The sequence below is a fragment of the Strongylocentrotus purpuratus genome, unplaced genomic scaffold, assembly GCF_000002235.5.
Source record: "Strongylocentrotus purpuratus isolate Spur 01 unplaced genomic scaffold, Spur_5.0 spur5_scaffold_6, whole genome shotgun sequence".
Taxonomy (NCBI): domain Eukaryota; kingdom Metazoa; phylum Echinodermata; class Echinoidea; order Camarodonta; family Strongylocentrotidae; genus Strongylocentrotus; species Strongylocentrotus purpuratus.
In genome coordinates this window covers 15122699-15137354 of record NW_022145612.1, presented here as the reverse complement: position 1 = coordinate 15137354, position 14656 = coordinate 15122699, and the positions used below count along the sequence as shown (strand labels likewise).

General features: G+C 34.2%; 1 protein-coding gene across 7 annotated transcripts in view; it reads right to left on the bottom strand.

Annotated features, from left to right (window-relative positions):
* LOC575234 (vacuolar protein sorting-associated protein 13C) overlaps nt 1-14656 on the bottom strand; it is an 86871-nt gene that overhangs the window by 18659 nt on the left and 53556 nt on the right. For 5 of the 7 annotated variants that reach the window (XM_030973326.1, XM_030973329.1, XM_030973327.1 and 2 more), the window contains 7 exons: nt 14171-14302; nt 13623-13709; nt 12560-12763; nt 11765-11860; nt 6362-6466; nt 5315-5332; nt 2781-2819 (listed from right to left, as the gene is read on the bottom strand). In XM_030973326.1, coding sequence (XP_030829186.1) covers nt 2781-2819; nt 5315-5332; nt 6362-6466; nt 11765-11860; nt 12560-12763; nt 13623-13709; nt 14171-14302 — 681 coding nt within the window. The remainder of the gene's footprint in view (nt 1-2780; nt 2820-5314; nt 5333-6361; nt 6467-11764; nt 11861-12559; nt 12764-13622; nt 13710-14170; nt 14303-14656) is intronic. The other 2 variants (XM_030973328.1, XM_030973330.1) reach the window with 2 other exon arrangements.

Here is a 14656-nt window from a genome sequence, read left to right as displayed (position 1 = left end):
AATGATAAGGAAGCCACCTATTAAGTGTTGATAAAGAAAATAAAGGATCACTGCTTGAATCAATATTGTATTGGTAAATTTCCAAGTAAAATCTATGCCACTTTTCCAGAGATTTATAACAAACAATGTAAAGACATAAGTTACAATGGTATTGATCGATTACCCATTGCAATTGAAAGACCTACCATTTAATGAATTAAAAGAAAACAAATCTAAAAGTTTTCCACCATGTACCTCATTTTACCCAACAACATTAATCTCCAACATTTCACAACATTTTGAAAAAATGATAAAAAAAAAGCTCCTTCAAACATATCTAAGTTCACACTTTACGACTTTTACAGCCACTTCTGGGAACAGCATGGGAAATAGGGTACCATCAAATTGGGGCAAAAAATATCACTTCGGCCACAGCAAGCACTTAAGGTTTTATCATCATCATCAACATTACAATTAGATTTAGTATTATACATCACATCATTTCTGAGTATCTTCTTTACAAAACTGACACCATCATGCTAGTAAATGTTGATAATTAGAGGAAAAAAATTGATTTGACAATAGCTGTTTCATCATTTTCAATTCTTAGTCCCAAATCCACTTTAATACAACATGCATGTACACAGGGAATATTGATATTTTGTTTAAACATTTTTTTTAAAGATGCTAAAAGACAAATAATTGTAATAGAAATTGATAAAGCAGTTGCTTCTCACACATCCCTTGTAAATTAAAAATGGCATCTTGCAATATTATGATGATTGAGATGATAATGATACTGATGATACACACACACACACATGTGGAAAGAAGATGATTAACACACATGGATAGAAGAGAACACCAAAATGATGCTAACAACTTCAAGAATGAAATAATAAAAAATAAAACAACACATGAATGAAGTCAAAGAATAGAAACACAATGAAGAAGAAATGATTCTCATGCTCACATAAGATTAATACCTTAATATTTTTGCTTACTAGTATCAGTTAACTGTTCCATTTCCCCCACCTTAAAATAGCTCTTTCCCCAAAGGTACACAATTATTTATTCCATACCCTAGAAGTAGCTCATGAAGTTTTTTTTTTTTTTTTTGCATTTGAAACCCCCCCCCCCCCCCCACCTCAAAAAAAAAAAATTAAAAAATAAAGAAGTTGTGGTCTATTAATGGATAATATTTTAGAGGATTATGCTTTGTGAATTGCATTTTATACCATTGTGGTAATTCATTGCAAAGCATAGTATTAGAGCCAAGACAAATGTTTGATATATTGTAGATATAGGCATCATTGTCACTTAAAAATAAGCAAAATGTTTCTTGTCTAAGGGAGAGGATTAAATCCAAATTCGTTCATCACAGTTGTAATGCATGTCTCAATCTATTGTCAAAACCAGAGTGCATTGATTCATAAATAGTTTTCCCTTAGAGGGAAAGTATCATTTGCAAATTGCCTCATTTAGTATATGTTGCTAGATTAAGTATCAGCAAGGGATGTAAATTGTTTATAATTCAGCCATCTGGCTGCGAAGTGCAATTAATAAAACCTTTTCAATCAATGATGCACGCTTATTAGTAACAAAATACGAGCTTGCTATTAGGAAAAAAGAATTAATTGCATGATGAATTTTAAAGTATAAATAATGATTATCATTTGGCATGGCAATCATTTGATCAGGTTTCTTATAGCTCATCGATAATACATCTGAACAAACTGGTCAAATACCAACTTTGTAAGGTTTAAATTTTAATCAGGCCTATAACAAAAAGATGTTGTATTGCCCTTTGGGACCGACCCACAATTTTTGAAATCTACAGTCGGCTCTATAAAAAAGTTTTTTTTTCTACATATTAATCTTATTTTTAGGAAAAAATGTTTAATGAATAACAAAATATGTATTAAAGCATTCAAAACTGAGAAATATCAGCGCAAAGAGTGAGAATTTATTTTTTGTTTTTAAAGTGTTAAAAAAAAAAAAAAAAATTCTGACCGACCCATGTTTTGGCACCTACCTAAAGGGCAATACAACATCTCTTTTTTTAGGCCTCATGGTCAAATATGTAATGGAAATACACTTCTTCTGTGATTTATATGATTTATCTATCACAAAGGAAAAAGAAGCATTCTGACTTCCAAATGCTAAAAAAACCTTATGGTATGCAGGACCATTGATGAGTATTGGGTTATGGACATCAGAATTTATAATTGTTGGATTCGAGTTTGCATATTCTTATTCCACATCAAAAAAATTAAAATTCAAGACAAGCTTTTATATTAACCTTGCACACCTCATTTCTTCTTCCACACCAAAGCAAACCTTAAACTTGATTAATTAACAGCATATTTTAGATGGAATTTTATTTTTAAAGGCAAATTGTTAGAGCAAGGTAAGAAAGCATTACAATACATTTCTTAAGATTATCTGTAGCTTCTCTTTCTTTGATTATCCACCGCTTTATTTTAAATCAAAATAGCTATCAGGAACTCAAGACAGAAAACAAAGAAAAGGCTGGATAGAAGAAATCTCTCAAAATCTTTGAGGAACAGATAAGAGCAAGAGAGAAGGAAACATAAATCATTTGCAACAAGACATAGATAGCACAAACAAATCCACATGCACTTGGAAATGTATGTTATATAAATCAACACTTCCTTTTACTCACTCATAATGATTTTCTTTTAAAAAAAAAAGCAAACTGGTTTCACCGCAACAAAAGAAAGAACAAAAAGCATGCATGTAATACAAAAAAAATTATGAATGTGAAGCAGAAGTTTTACATTGTATTTTTTTGGTCGTCGTATGCCACTTCCCTGAGCCTGTTTGGAAAAAAGATTGGTGATGAAAATGGATGAAAAAGACATGATTATAATGTTTAAACATTGTAATGTATGAATCAAATGATCAACTGGTGCACATTAAGACTGCACAAAAAAGACAATGACAACAACGATTACAAATGTAGACAAGTGAATTACTGTCCTTATGTCTAATACATTTTTCAATATTCTCCAAACTCCAAATTGTCTCCAAACTTCTGAGAAACTCAACTCATCCCTTCCTTCCTAATTACAAGCCAGAACACTCTTTGATATCTCACTCTATAACCTGACAATGTTATTTCAACTGTAGACAAAAGACATACTGTAAAATAAAAAGTAAATAATAGTAATGAATTATGAACACCATCTGCTTAAAGAGAGGAGGGAAAGTCATGTAAGCTGCTTCCCCCGACATGCAAATATATCTTTAAACATTATTTTTCTTGGGTTGACAACTTTTCCCATTCAAATTATGAAATATATATCTTATGATATACAAGAGAAATATTGAGTGCCAAAAAAAAAAGAGGAAAAAAGTAATTCTGGTGTCTATTATAATTTGGTGTCCATTATAATTTGTTTTGTCGGTTAATTATTCTGAATTGTAAAATATCCAGACTCTTTGGAAAACTTTTTCAATGATATTCAAATATAAAAGATAAAATGCCACAGTGCATTAACAGCAATTGAATCAAGGAGACAAGCAAAGGATAACAGTTATTATCTAAATGCACTTGCAATGTGTAGTGGTGGCATGATTAGATTGTAGTCCTACATGTATGTACTGTACATGTATAACATTGGTCATTGTTATATCCATATATTGCATTATGCAGGCTATTGGGAATCTTCGAGATCCTAAATGAAACTGAATGTATTGTTTGATGTAATTATGCTAGATAAACACTGTTATCAAAATAAACAAATTAGTTTCATAGCCAGGCATGCATTGGAGTTCTTATGTGACTAGTGATAAGAAGAATAAGCATAGTTGACTTCTTACTCAAATAAATTAAGCAAATGAGAAGTGAAAACAAACCGAGAAAAAGAATTCTCATTATCAACTCCCCTTTCCACTCAGGGATATTTAGTCAAACTAGTCTAGTTCATCAATATGAAGTCGGTATACCCTTATCTGATTACCCAATTTTCTATTCACAAGAGAATGAAATATCTCTTTATGTAAAATCTAGTTTCGAATATTTCAAAAGTAATATGCCAATTTTATCATAACCGAACAGTGAGCATGCTGAAGTACAAATAGAGTGATTAAGCAAATCAGTGCTGCTTGGAGTAAAAGGTTAAAGAATTACAAAGAATACAAGTTTACAAAATACTGAACTTACATATTTAGTTTTTGTTAAAGAATTTTTTTTTTAATTCTCTTTGCAAATTTTCTAAGGGTATCCACAAACTTATCTCTCTGTTCATCTGCAGGTTTCTTGTTCTCTGTATTTTGCTAGATTTGTGTTTCTTTGTCAATATTTTTTACCAGATTCTATTACAACCCCCCCCCCCCCCAAAAAAAAAAAAAAAAAAAAAAAAATTGGCGACTTCGGAGCAAATGGCTTTATACAACATTTTTTAATGAAAATAAGCATTTGAGAGGTACAATTATGAATAAATTAAAGCCCCACTGCACTACTTATAGCTACTTGTGCCCTCTTATAGCAAATAATGCTAATCGGTGACCGTTGTTCCCCCATGATCCCCTTTTTCTTATGTTAGTTGAGAGCATATTTGATGAGATAGCCACCTTTCAGTGACCACTCTGTGTGGTCTAACCCCTCCTGGCCAAACTGCTGCAGATGGGCTTTAAAAGATACATGCAGAGAAGGTTTGTCTACTACATAACAGTGAGGTTGCCCTGTCTGTAAATCTTTGCCAGTGTTCTTCAAAACTAATTTGTGTAAGTGCCCTGCATCACCCTACCCAAAAAAAATCCACAAAATATCTTTTCAAAGCAAAATATAAAGATGGCAGTATTTGAAAACACAATTCTGTATAGCAACACTTGTTAGTTAACACTTAGGTCAGGCAATGCTTTCCAAGCTCTGATACATAATTCATCATTAAAGATGAATGAAGAAAGATAGAAATGTCAAAAATCATAACTAACATGTAACTACCTATGTGTGAATTTCATGATTTTTTTCTTCTATTAAAGTCAAACTTTAAACCTGTGGTTGGGACCATGCTTAGTATGAAATGGGAAAATGTATGGCTGAATACAAATAGCCATTGAATATCACATACCCCCGCAAAGTTTTTTTTTTTTTATAGCATTAAACAAAAATTACAAGGAGGATTTTTTTTCTTTCTGGAGGGCTTTTCCCTTTGCAGTAATCCTGCACTAACCAACCTTTATACATGACCCATCACATAAGTATTAGTTGTCAGGCAAAGAACAAAACACTTAAACAAGAAGTTAACAAAATGGTACTCTTGTGCAAAGGCTTCTCTAAACAAAAACTCAATTATAAACTACTTACAAGCATAAGTCCTAATACCTAGAAAGGTACAAGCGAAGGTATAAAAGTATATTATACACCTGTTCAGTCATTCAGCCTAGATTACAGGATAGGATATCATGCCCACTGCTATTCTAAAACTATACATGCCACATCACCAAATTTCACATACAAAATATTTATGTTATCTCTTTTGTGAATAGAGAAATATGATATCCATTCATGTAACTACAGACAGCAATAGGCCATTAACTATATACATCTCCACATGTAACATCTTCAGAGATATCATTTAAGTATTGGACAATGAAGCAAGTAACATCCATTTTCTCAACTTGTACAAGGATTTGTTCCAGATAAATCGAAGGATAACTTGGAATAAGAACTATCTGTGACCCTTTGACAACTACCCTTTTAATGTGATTGTCTGTCTCTATGTTGGTTGTCATATACAAACAAAATATGTCCCAATGTATCAATTTGATTGTTTAAGACTTTAACCATGACATATCACAGATAATATCTAATTATAAGGGTGTTATTTGATGTATAACACAATCATGCTAAAAGCCCCATAACAACATGCAGTTTTAGCATTGATAAAAGATCTAAAGCCTTCTAGTCTACTTATTCATATATCAAATGTATTTCAAGGAACTTGTTTATCAGAAGGAGACAAATATGAGAAATTCAATAAAAAGTTATTATGAACAATTAATGAGCAACAGTAAATCACAATATAGCATTACAAAAGGTCACAACTTTAGACTATGATTTATGTTCGAAACACTTGTATGGATACATATACAAAATTTTACACAATGAATTAGGCAAAATTAAGGAAAGCACTTTCACTACACATATATATGATTGTATGAACTGGATCAAAGACGTCTTCACAAGTGATTAAACAAGTAATTTGACATTTCTAATTCAATTACATAGTGAAGTACAATGACAAGTGTAAGACAATGAGTTTGGTATCAATAATTAATATTGTTTCTTTTTCATTCTTTAATTAAACAAATTCAAAAAAATCAAAAAATTGGAAAGGTTGGAGATGCTCACCTCATAGTCCTGTTTGGACATCTTGCATGAAATGAAGCCAGAACTTCCCACTGTGTCCAGTGAGAATTTGTCTGACCATTGTGATTCTCCAACTTTCAGCTGGATCTAAGGTCAAGAACATATAGGAAATGTGGTTATTTGAGAGAAAAAGGAGGTTGGTTGTGATGGTTGTTGCTGTTATTTGTTATTGTTAACAATGTTGTTGTTACTTATCAGAATATATACAGGGTTGATGGTCATTCGGGAGAATAAAAAAAGGAGTTTGCGGTGGTGGCTTTTGTTGCTGTTGTTGTTTATCATTCAACATATTGAAATACAGAGAAATACAGAGAAATACAGGTTTGTTGTAGCGCTTGATATTCGTCGGCAAAAATCAAAAGTCGGGGGTGCGCCTTATACCCAGGTACAGGATATTTTGAGTCCTCAAAATGTTACTTTTTAGTGGTTTTTGATAAGCCCGAGTCATTACATTTTTTGTGCTAAACTTTTAACCGTTAAATGTATACGGGCGATTTCGTTTAACCGTTTTGAAAATACACATATTTTTACAAGTGTATAAATTCTAAAGCATTCAATTATTTTGATGAAGACATAATGTTTTTAGATCTCTGTAGGGGCAACAAAGTCTTGCCGATAATTATTGTTTTTAGATCTCCGTAGGGGCAACAAAACCTTGCCGATTATTATTTTTTTTAGATCTCTGTAGGGGCAACAAAACCTTGCCGATAATTATTGTTTTTAAATCTCCGTAGGGGCAACAAAACCTTGCCAATTATTATTGTTTTTAGAGCTCCTTGGGGCAACAAAACCTTGCAGATAAGGTACATGCAGAGAAGGTTCATCTACTACATAACAGTGAGGTTGCCCTGTCTGTAAATTTTTGCCAGTATTCTTCAAAACTAATTTGTGTAAGTGGTCTGCATCATCCCCCCCAAAAAAAATCAATTGCACAAAATATCTTTTCAAAGCAAAATATAAAGTTGGCAGTATTTGAAAACACAATTCTGTATAGTAACACTTGTTAGTTAACTCTTAAGTCAGGCAATGCTTTCCAAGCTCTAATTCATAATTCAACATTAAAGATGAAGGAAAAAAGAAAGAAATGTCAAAAATCATAACTAACATGTAGCTACCTTTGTGTGAATTTCATGATTACTTCTTATAAGTCAAACTTTAGGTCTGTGGTTGGGACAGTCTTTTGTATGGAAGGGGAAAATGTATGGCTGAATGCAAATAGCCACAGCTTATCACATACCCCTGCAAAGCTATTTTATATTTTGGTTTAAAAAAAATTACAAGGAGGAATTTGTTTTTCTGGTGGGCTTTTCACTTTGCAATAATTATATTTATCCTGCAGAAGCCCACCTTTAATACATAACCCATCATAAAAGTTAGTTGTCAGGCAAAGAACAAAACGCTTCAACAGAAAGTACAAAATGGTACTCTTGTGCAAAAGGCTTCTCCAAACAAAAACTCAATTATAAACTACTTACAAGCATTGGTTGTCCCTAGAAAGGTATAAGCAAAGGTATAAAGTATATTATACACCTGTTCAGTCATTCAGCAGCCTAGATTATAGAATAGGATATCATGCCCACTGCTATTCAAAAACTATACATGCCACATCACATATACACATTACATATACAAAATATATAGATTATCTCCTTTGTGAATAGAGAAATTTAATATCAATTCATGTAACTACAGACAGCAATAGGCCATTAACTATATACATCTCCACATATAACATCTTTAGAGATATCATTTAAAGTAGATATTCATTGATTTTAAAAACTAACTTTATTTTCATTATTGCAAAGTTGAAACTTTGATTCGACAAGGTTATCAAAATTCAATGCTTGGAAACATTCGAAGTAATGATTATTATAAATGACAAAACGCTTACTATACAGCCCCGACATAGCACCTGAAGAGCTCTCCGAACGCTGCTGAAATGTGTGAGATCACAGTATGGACATGACTTGCACAAGCAGACGATGTCCCATGACATCTCACACATTTTCAGTGCCTGTGTTTTCATCTTCTCTTGAGTTCTTTCTCTTACCTCACTACCGTCAGGCTAAATGTATAATCTATTGCCTCACTCTAAACCCGCACATGGTTTTATTTTTATGACAAATGCAGCGATACAAAACTAAAGGAATCTGTCGCTTGTAAACAAAATAAGACGCCATTGTATATTCAGCTGCACAGACCGGGGTATGTTCGGTATTTCAAGAGGGAACAAATGCCATCCTTAATATCATGCCAGGGGTTTTTCAATTTGAAAGTCTGGTTTCTTTGATGGTTAATTAACCCCTATCCTGTGTATTTACAAGCAAAAAATTTTAGTTATTCGAATCAGGTCATATCTAGCCTATAATCTAGGCGGAGTGCCGAGCTTTTTTCTTTGCTGCTAGACTAACCTTAAGCAGAACGTCTGATACGGCGAGACTACGAACCGTGAGCCGCGAAGCGGTTCACCGCCTATAATCACTGGTCTAGCTAATCAATATTCATATATATTCAAAATGGCGGATCTATGAATCATTCAACAGCCCTACCAAATAAGGTACACCTATGTTACGTTCGACCAATCAGATATAAGAAACCGCAACGAAAAAAGATTGCGCTCGTCCATTATTAAATAGGGGTAATAAAAAGGAAGAAGGGGAGATGAAACCAAAAAAATCTTTAAAATGATCATTTTACTACTGTGAAATATCAAAAAATTAAAAAATTGTAGTTTTATGTGAACAATAAAACATATATCTTTGTATGGTAAAACAATTATCGTATCAAATTTACAATGACAAATTAGTGGTTCCCCCTTGACTCGAGTCATCATGATCATAGAATCTGTGGTGGCGTAGAAAATCACAGCACAAGGGGATTGCTTGGTATATTGCACTCTTTCCAAAACCAGTAGGTAATGCAACAAAAATATCCCTGCCGGCTTCAATAACGCTACGAATAGCGGATTCCTGCAGTTCTCTGAATTTTCCATTAGGAATGCCTAGCTTGTTGGCCGCATATGATAAACTTTCTCGCAGAAGATCGTCGTCGCATGAACTACCCGCCATCTTGGATGAAGAAAATGACGTAATGTCACGTGATTTATAATATGCATATGCATAGACTCTTCTCCATACGTGTTTCTGATTGGTTGAGTTCATTTCGTATTCATGAGGTTTTTTCGTACGAAAAACTGCCACGGATTCATGGTCGATAATAAAAAAACAACGACTAAAGCTAGACCAGTGATTATAGGCGGTGAGCCGCTTCGCGACTCACGGTTCGTAGTCTCGCCGTATCAGACGTTCTGCTTAGGGTTAGTCTAGCAGCAAAGAAAAAAGCTCGGCACTCCGCCTAGATTATAGGCTAGGTCATATCCCCTTTTGAATGGTTTGACATGCCATTACATTTATATACACTAAACTCATTATAATTTGAGAAATAATAGCTTTGCAATTATGTTCATTCTCTATGGGATGTCATCTGCTTGGGCAGTGTTGGTCCATATAGTGACGTCATTAAAACATCGTTATTTTTCCGGCGAATCTCTCGTATACATCTATCCCAGCTGCTATGGAGGTGGTTGTACTTGTATTTTTTTATAAATCACCCGATATGTAGTTGACCTAAAACTCGCCCGATGGCCATATGTTAGCTTACCAGTTTCTAGTGATACATTAGTTGACATATTTGTGATCTTCTTTGAATTTCACCTTTAAGTATTGGACAATGAAGCAAGTAACATCCATTTTCTAAACTTGTACAAGGATGTGTCCCAGATAAATGGAAGGGGCGACAAAACCTTGCTGATAATTATTGTTTTTAGATCTCCGTAGGGGCCACAAAACCTTGCCGATAATTATTGTTTTTAGATCTCCGTAGGGGCCACAAAACCTTGCCGATAATTATTGTTTTTTAGATCTCCATAGTGGCAATAAAACTTTGCTGATTGGAACTAAGTTAGACCTAGTTATAATGTTTGTTTTAAAACTAAAGATGACAATTTTTTTTTCCCGGATTTTTTTCTTCCTGATTTTTTATTTTATTTTTTATTTTTTTGGTCTTCAAAATAGGGGTGTGCCTTATACACAGGTGCGCCTTATACACAGAGATTTACGGTAGTCATCAGAGTTCAGTGAAATGCATTTGCATGTTTAAATTAGCTTGATAGTCAGCTGCATTTATATCATTGTTATTCATCAGTCAATTATAAATCATTTTCCTACTGCTTCAATTTTTTAATAGATAATCAATCGAAATCATGAAGCATACATGCCAACATTTGAAAATCAGAAATCTGTACACTATGTGCGCGAAGCGCACATCACGAGCGCGAAGTCCTTTTAGCCGGGGTCCAGGGCCCGCTTTAGGGCCCTGGAAGCTCTGGGTTTCCAGATGCTCTCTGGTGCAATCTGAGCCTATTTTAGGGACCATTTCCCCTAAAATTCAACCCAAGTTTATGGGTAATTTTTGTGTCATACCAAACAAAAAAGTGATTGAAGTGAATTCCACATTTTAATTTATCCTTGGCAGAGGCAGAGCAGATAATAGACATAGATTTAATTAGCCACTCATGCAGAGTGATGCATTTAAGTCTAGTTACTTTTTAAATAATTATACATGACATAGATCTATGCATAAAATGAGACTGGCAATAATGGTATTCAACTTTCCAGACAACAGTCAACAATCCAAAATTATTGTAACTCATTGAGCTACATGTAAATGAGGTTGTCAAAATCAATGTCAGCAGAACAAGACATCTTGCCGACAATAAATGCAGTATGCATATTCCTCCCCTTTTGTGCTTGCTCTAATAAAGGGAAATCGTTCCTTGTATTCCTGTTTGTACTTCTGAATTCGTCTTGCTGCTGTTCCGCTCATTTTGACAGATTTTCTTCCGAGACAAATCACAAATCACAAAGTGTACGGTACCTCGAAACACGTTCCGTTTTTTAGGGCTACAAAAACTTCAAAAACGGAACAGTTCCGTTAAAATCGGAACGGTTGGCATGTATGATGAAGCATTAATCACCTTTATACACCAATATGCACATAATTTACTTTTGTGTGAAGAGGATCTGTGACCAATAAGCTTGACTTTGTTTCCACAAGAAGTTCACCTCATCCACACCATGGAAGTCTCCTCAATATACATCAAGGATTGATATTTTAATTCAATTCCTCAATATACAAATCTTAATTTCTCTACGGATCCATATAAAGTTGGTGACACTTTGATTTTTAAGTTTTTGTAAAGACATGTCATCTAGAGATAAGATAACTTGCATTTTAGTACTAAATTGAGATATTGTGTGCTGAGAGTACAGAAGGGCATTAATATGAATTTGGATATGCACATGTATTTGATAGCACAATGCTTACCTTGTTCTTGCCAGGGCTGAAGGCCTTGGATGGATAGGAGAAGAAGATGGGACTCTCTTTATCAGCTGGATGCTCTATCTGTTCCTCTCCTCCTCCCTGCCAGTCATGTAATCAAAGACACAAAGCAAATCAAAACCTTTAACAAGATGTATGTTAGTGGACATATACTCCCTCCCTTTATCATTGGTATGACTTGTATTTACTATAAAATTCTCAGAAAGTACAAGACTTCTGCCATGTAAGTTAGTATTTATGACATGTTTTTAATGCTGTAATAAAAGAGAGGGGTAACAGTTATCCCGTTGTTTATGAGAAGGACAAATAATTTCATACAAACACTAAATTTTTGATAGTTTTTCAAGTTCCAGAATTTTCCATTAGCTAAAGTAAAGTGCTTTGACTTCCTATAAAATGATTTAACAGAGGTACCATACCATTCCATCCTAGAACCATCCCTCATCATTTTACATAATCCAATTCATAAGAAGTGTCCCTTACAGTTTACTCATGAAAACACATTGGGAGAATTGGAATTTGGGATGTTACCAAATCGTCATAAAATCTTAGGAAGCTTTCCAAGATGAATATCTCACAACAGAAAATTAGCTGTACTCTCATTATCAGAAATCAAATGTATGTTCTCAAAAATGATCTGAGCTTCTAAATTTGTAAAAGCATTCAACCGCAACCGAAGTCTGATTCATACTAGACTCACAAGCGAATGCGTTCACACCCCTACAACTTTCTATACGTACCCCATTTTAACTCAAATTTGACCTTTGAACTATGACTGACCTTGTAGGCAATGGGTAGTCCAGTCTTGTTGATGAGTGTGTAGGGTACAAACATGGCCATATCAATGAATCCCTGACTGTAGTCATACCAGACACCAGCCTCTGTCCACTTGTTACCAGCTCTGAATCCAAGCTGAGAGTACTCCTGGAGGGTGGTACGAAGGGTCATCTCCCCACGCCATTCCATGCCATTGTAGTCGGCAATCTATGGACAATGCAAGATGTAATGATCTTAGTCAGTTCTTGTATGGTGCATATCACATTCTGATATACATGTAACATTCCTACACACATCCAAAGTAAGAGCCTTTGAACAATATTATCCTGGCAACCATTTGCCAGTGCACAGTGCATTAACAAAAATAATCCTGCTATATATCCACATACTTCACCTGGGCCCATTGCATAAAACTTACCATTGATGGTAACTTTGCCATCAATGGTAACTACCATGGAAACCTCGATTTTGATTGGCTGTTGAGCCCTGTTACCATGGTAGTTGCCATTGATGGCAAAGTTACCATCAATGGTAAGTTTTATGCAACAGGGCCCATGGCATCGTTTCACAAAAAACGTCATAAGTACAAGTTCGCTGACACCCAGTTGAAACGCATGTTAATTTAATTACATGTTTTAATTTGATGTTGGTGATTTTGTACTTGTGACGGTTTCGTGAAACGATGCCCTGGGTGATGCGTGGTAAATATAGATGTCTTGCCAAAGCATGTAAGTTATGTGGCATTGCCTTTGTGATCCATTGTCTCGTAATTTTACCACTAGAATACTTTGATATCATGGGTGTTTGTGACGTGGCTACAATGCTGGTGTTGCTTATTCAAAAAACATTCTTACATCTCATAGATCTTATGTGGAATGAAATTAATCTCTTTTAAGTAGAAGACAACAAATCTTCAACTCCACACACAGATAGATGACACCAGTTTGTTGATGAAGTATTCAATGACATTCATTTACATGAATACTACAAAAAAGCACTTTTTGAACAAAAATAATCTAGATACCACCAGATGAAGAGCAGATATAAATGGCTTGTGTATACTTACCCTGACAAACATCATGGTCTTGGCAAGTTCCACATTGAACATCTTGCTCTGCTCACATGGCTCAATCTTCACTTCATCTGCCGAACCCTTCAATTTCAAAATGACATAAAAGAGAGAGCAATGTGTGGATTATACTATAAATCATAGACATTATAAGCAATGCATTCTGCAGGATTGACAACAACAATTTTGTACTCAAAGATCAAAATACACTTTAATAACCCCTACCTGTTGCTAGTATGATTATAGAATTATATACCGTTACTTAGAAACAATAAAGAAAGAGTAGAGCTTTGCAGCTCAACATCAATCCAGTCCTCAAATTGTATTAACTAAAACAATTGTGCTCATATATAACTCTGTTTTTTTATCTCCCTATAATGTTATAGATTTTAAACAGTATATATCTTGCATTCAAAGATCATTCTACAAAACAATAACCTCTTGAAAGTAACTTAGCAAGAAGTGACAGTCGACATAAATTTTTGCTGGTTCAACTGCAATACATGAAAGATTCTAAAGAGGACAATGAAATGGTGGTTTCTTACCTGTAGTGTGTAGTAGATGGGGATTGGAAGGAGATTCCGGAGAGATACTACTGGGTGAAGATGGATGTTATACTTGGGAGAATGAAGCGATGTTCCTTTGACATCTAACAAAGCATCCTCCAGAATTTGAACCTGAATCAGAAACAAATTAAACATTAATGTTGAAACATCATGCAAGATGAAAACTAATAAAACACAACTATTAAACCAACTGATGCCACAAAATCATTCACCCCAGTGCTAAAAATAGAAAAAGAAGACATACCAAAAATACATACGTTGTAAAGATAATGCTTCTTCTTAAATTTTCAATGATCCTTCGCACAAAAGCCAGCTTTTTCTCCCCGTTTGCATACAGAAAATGACAATATTACATGTTAAAGATGTATGTGAGGAGCATATGCATTTAAACTTGTATGCTCAGAACATTACATTAAGTTTAATTTCACTCTACCAATCAATTTGCATTCTACTTTCAAAGGATAC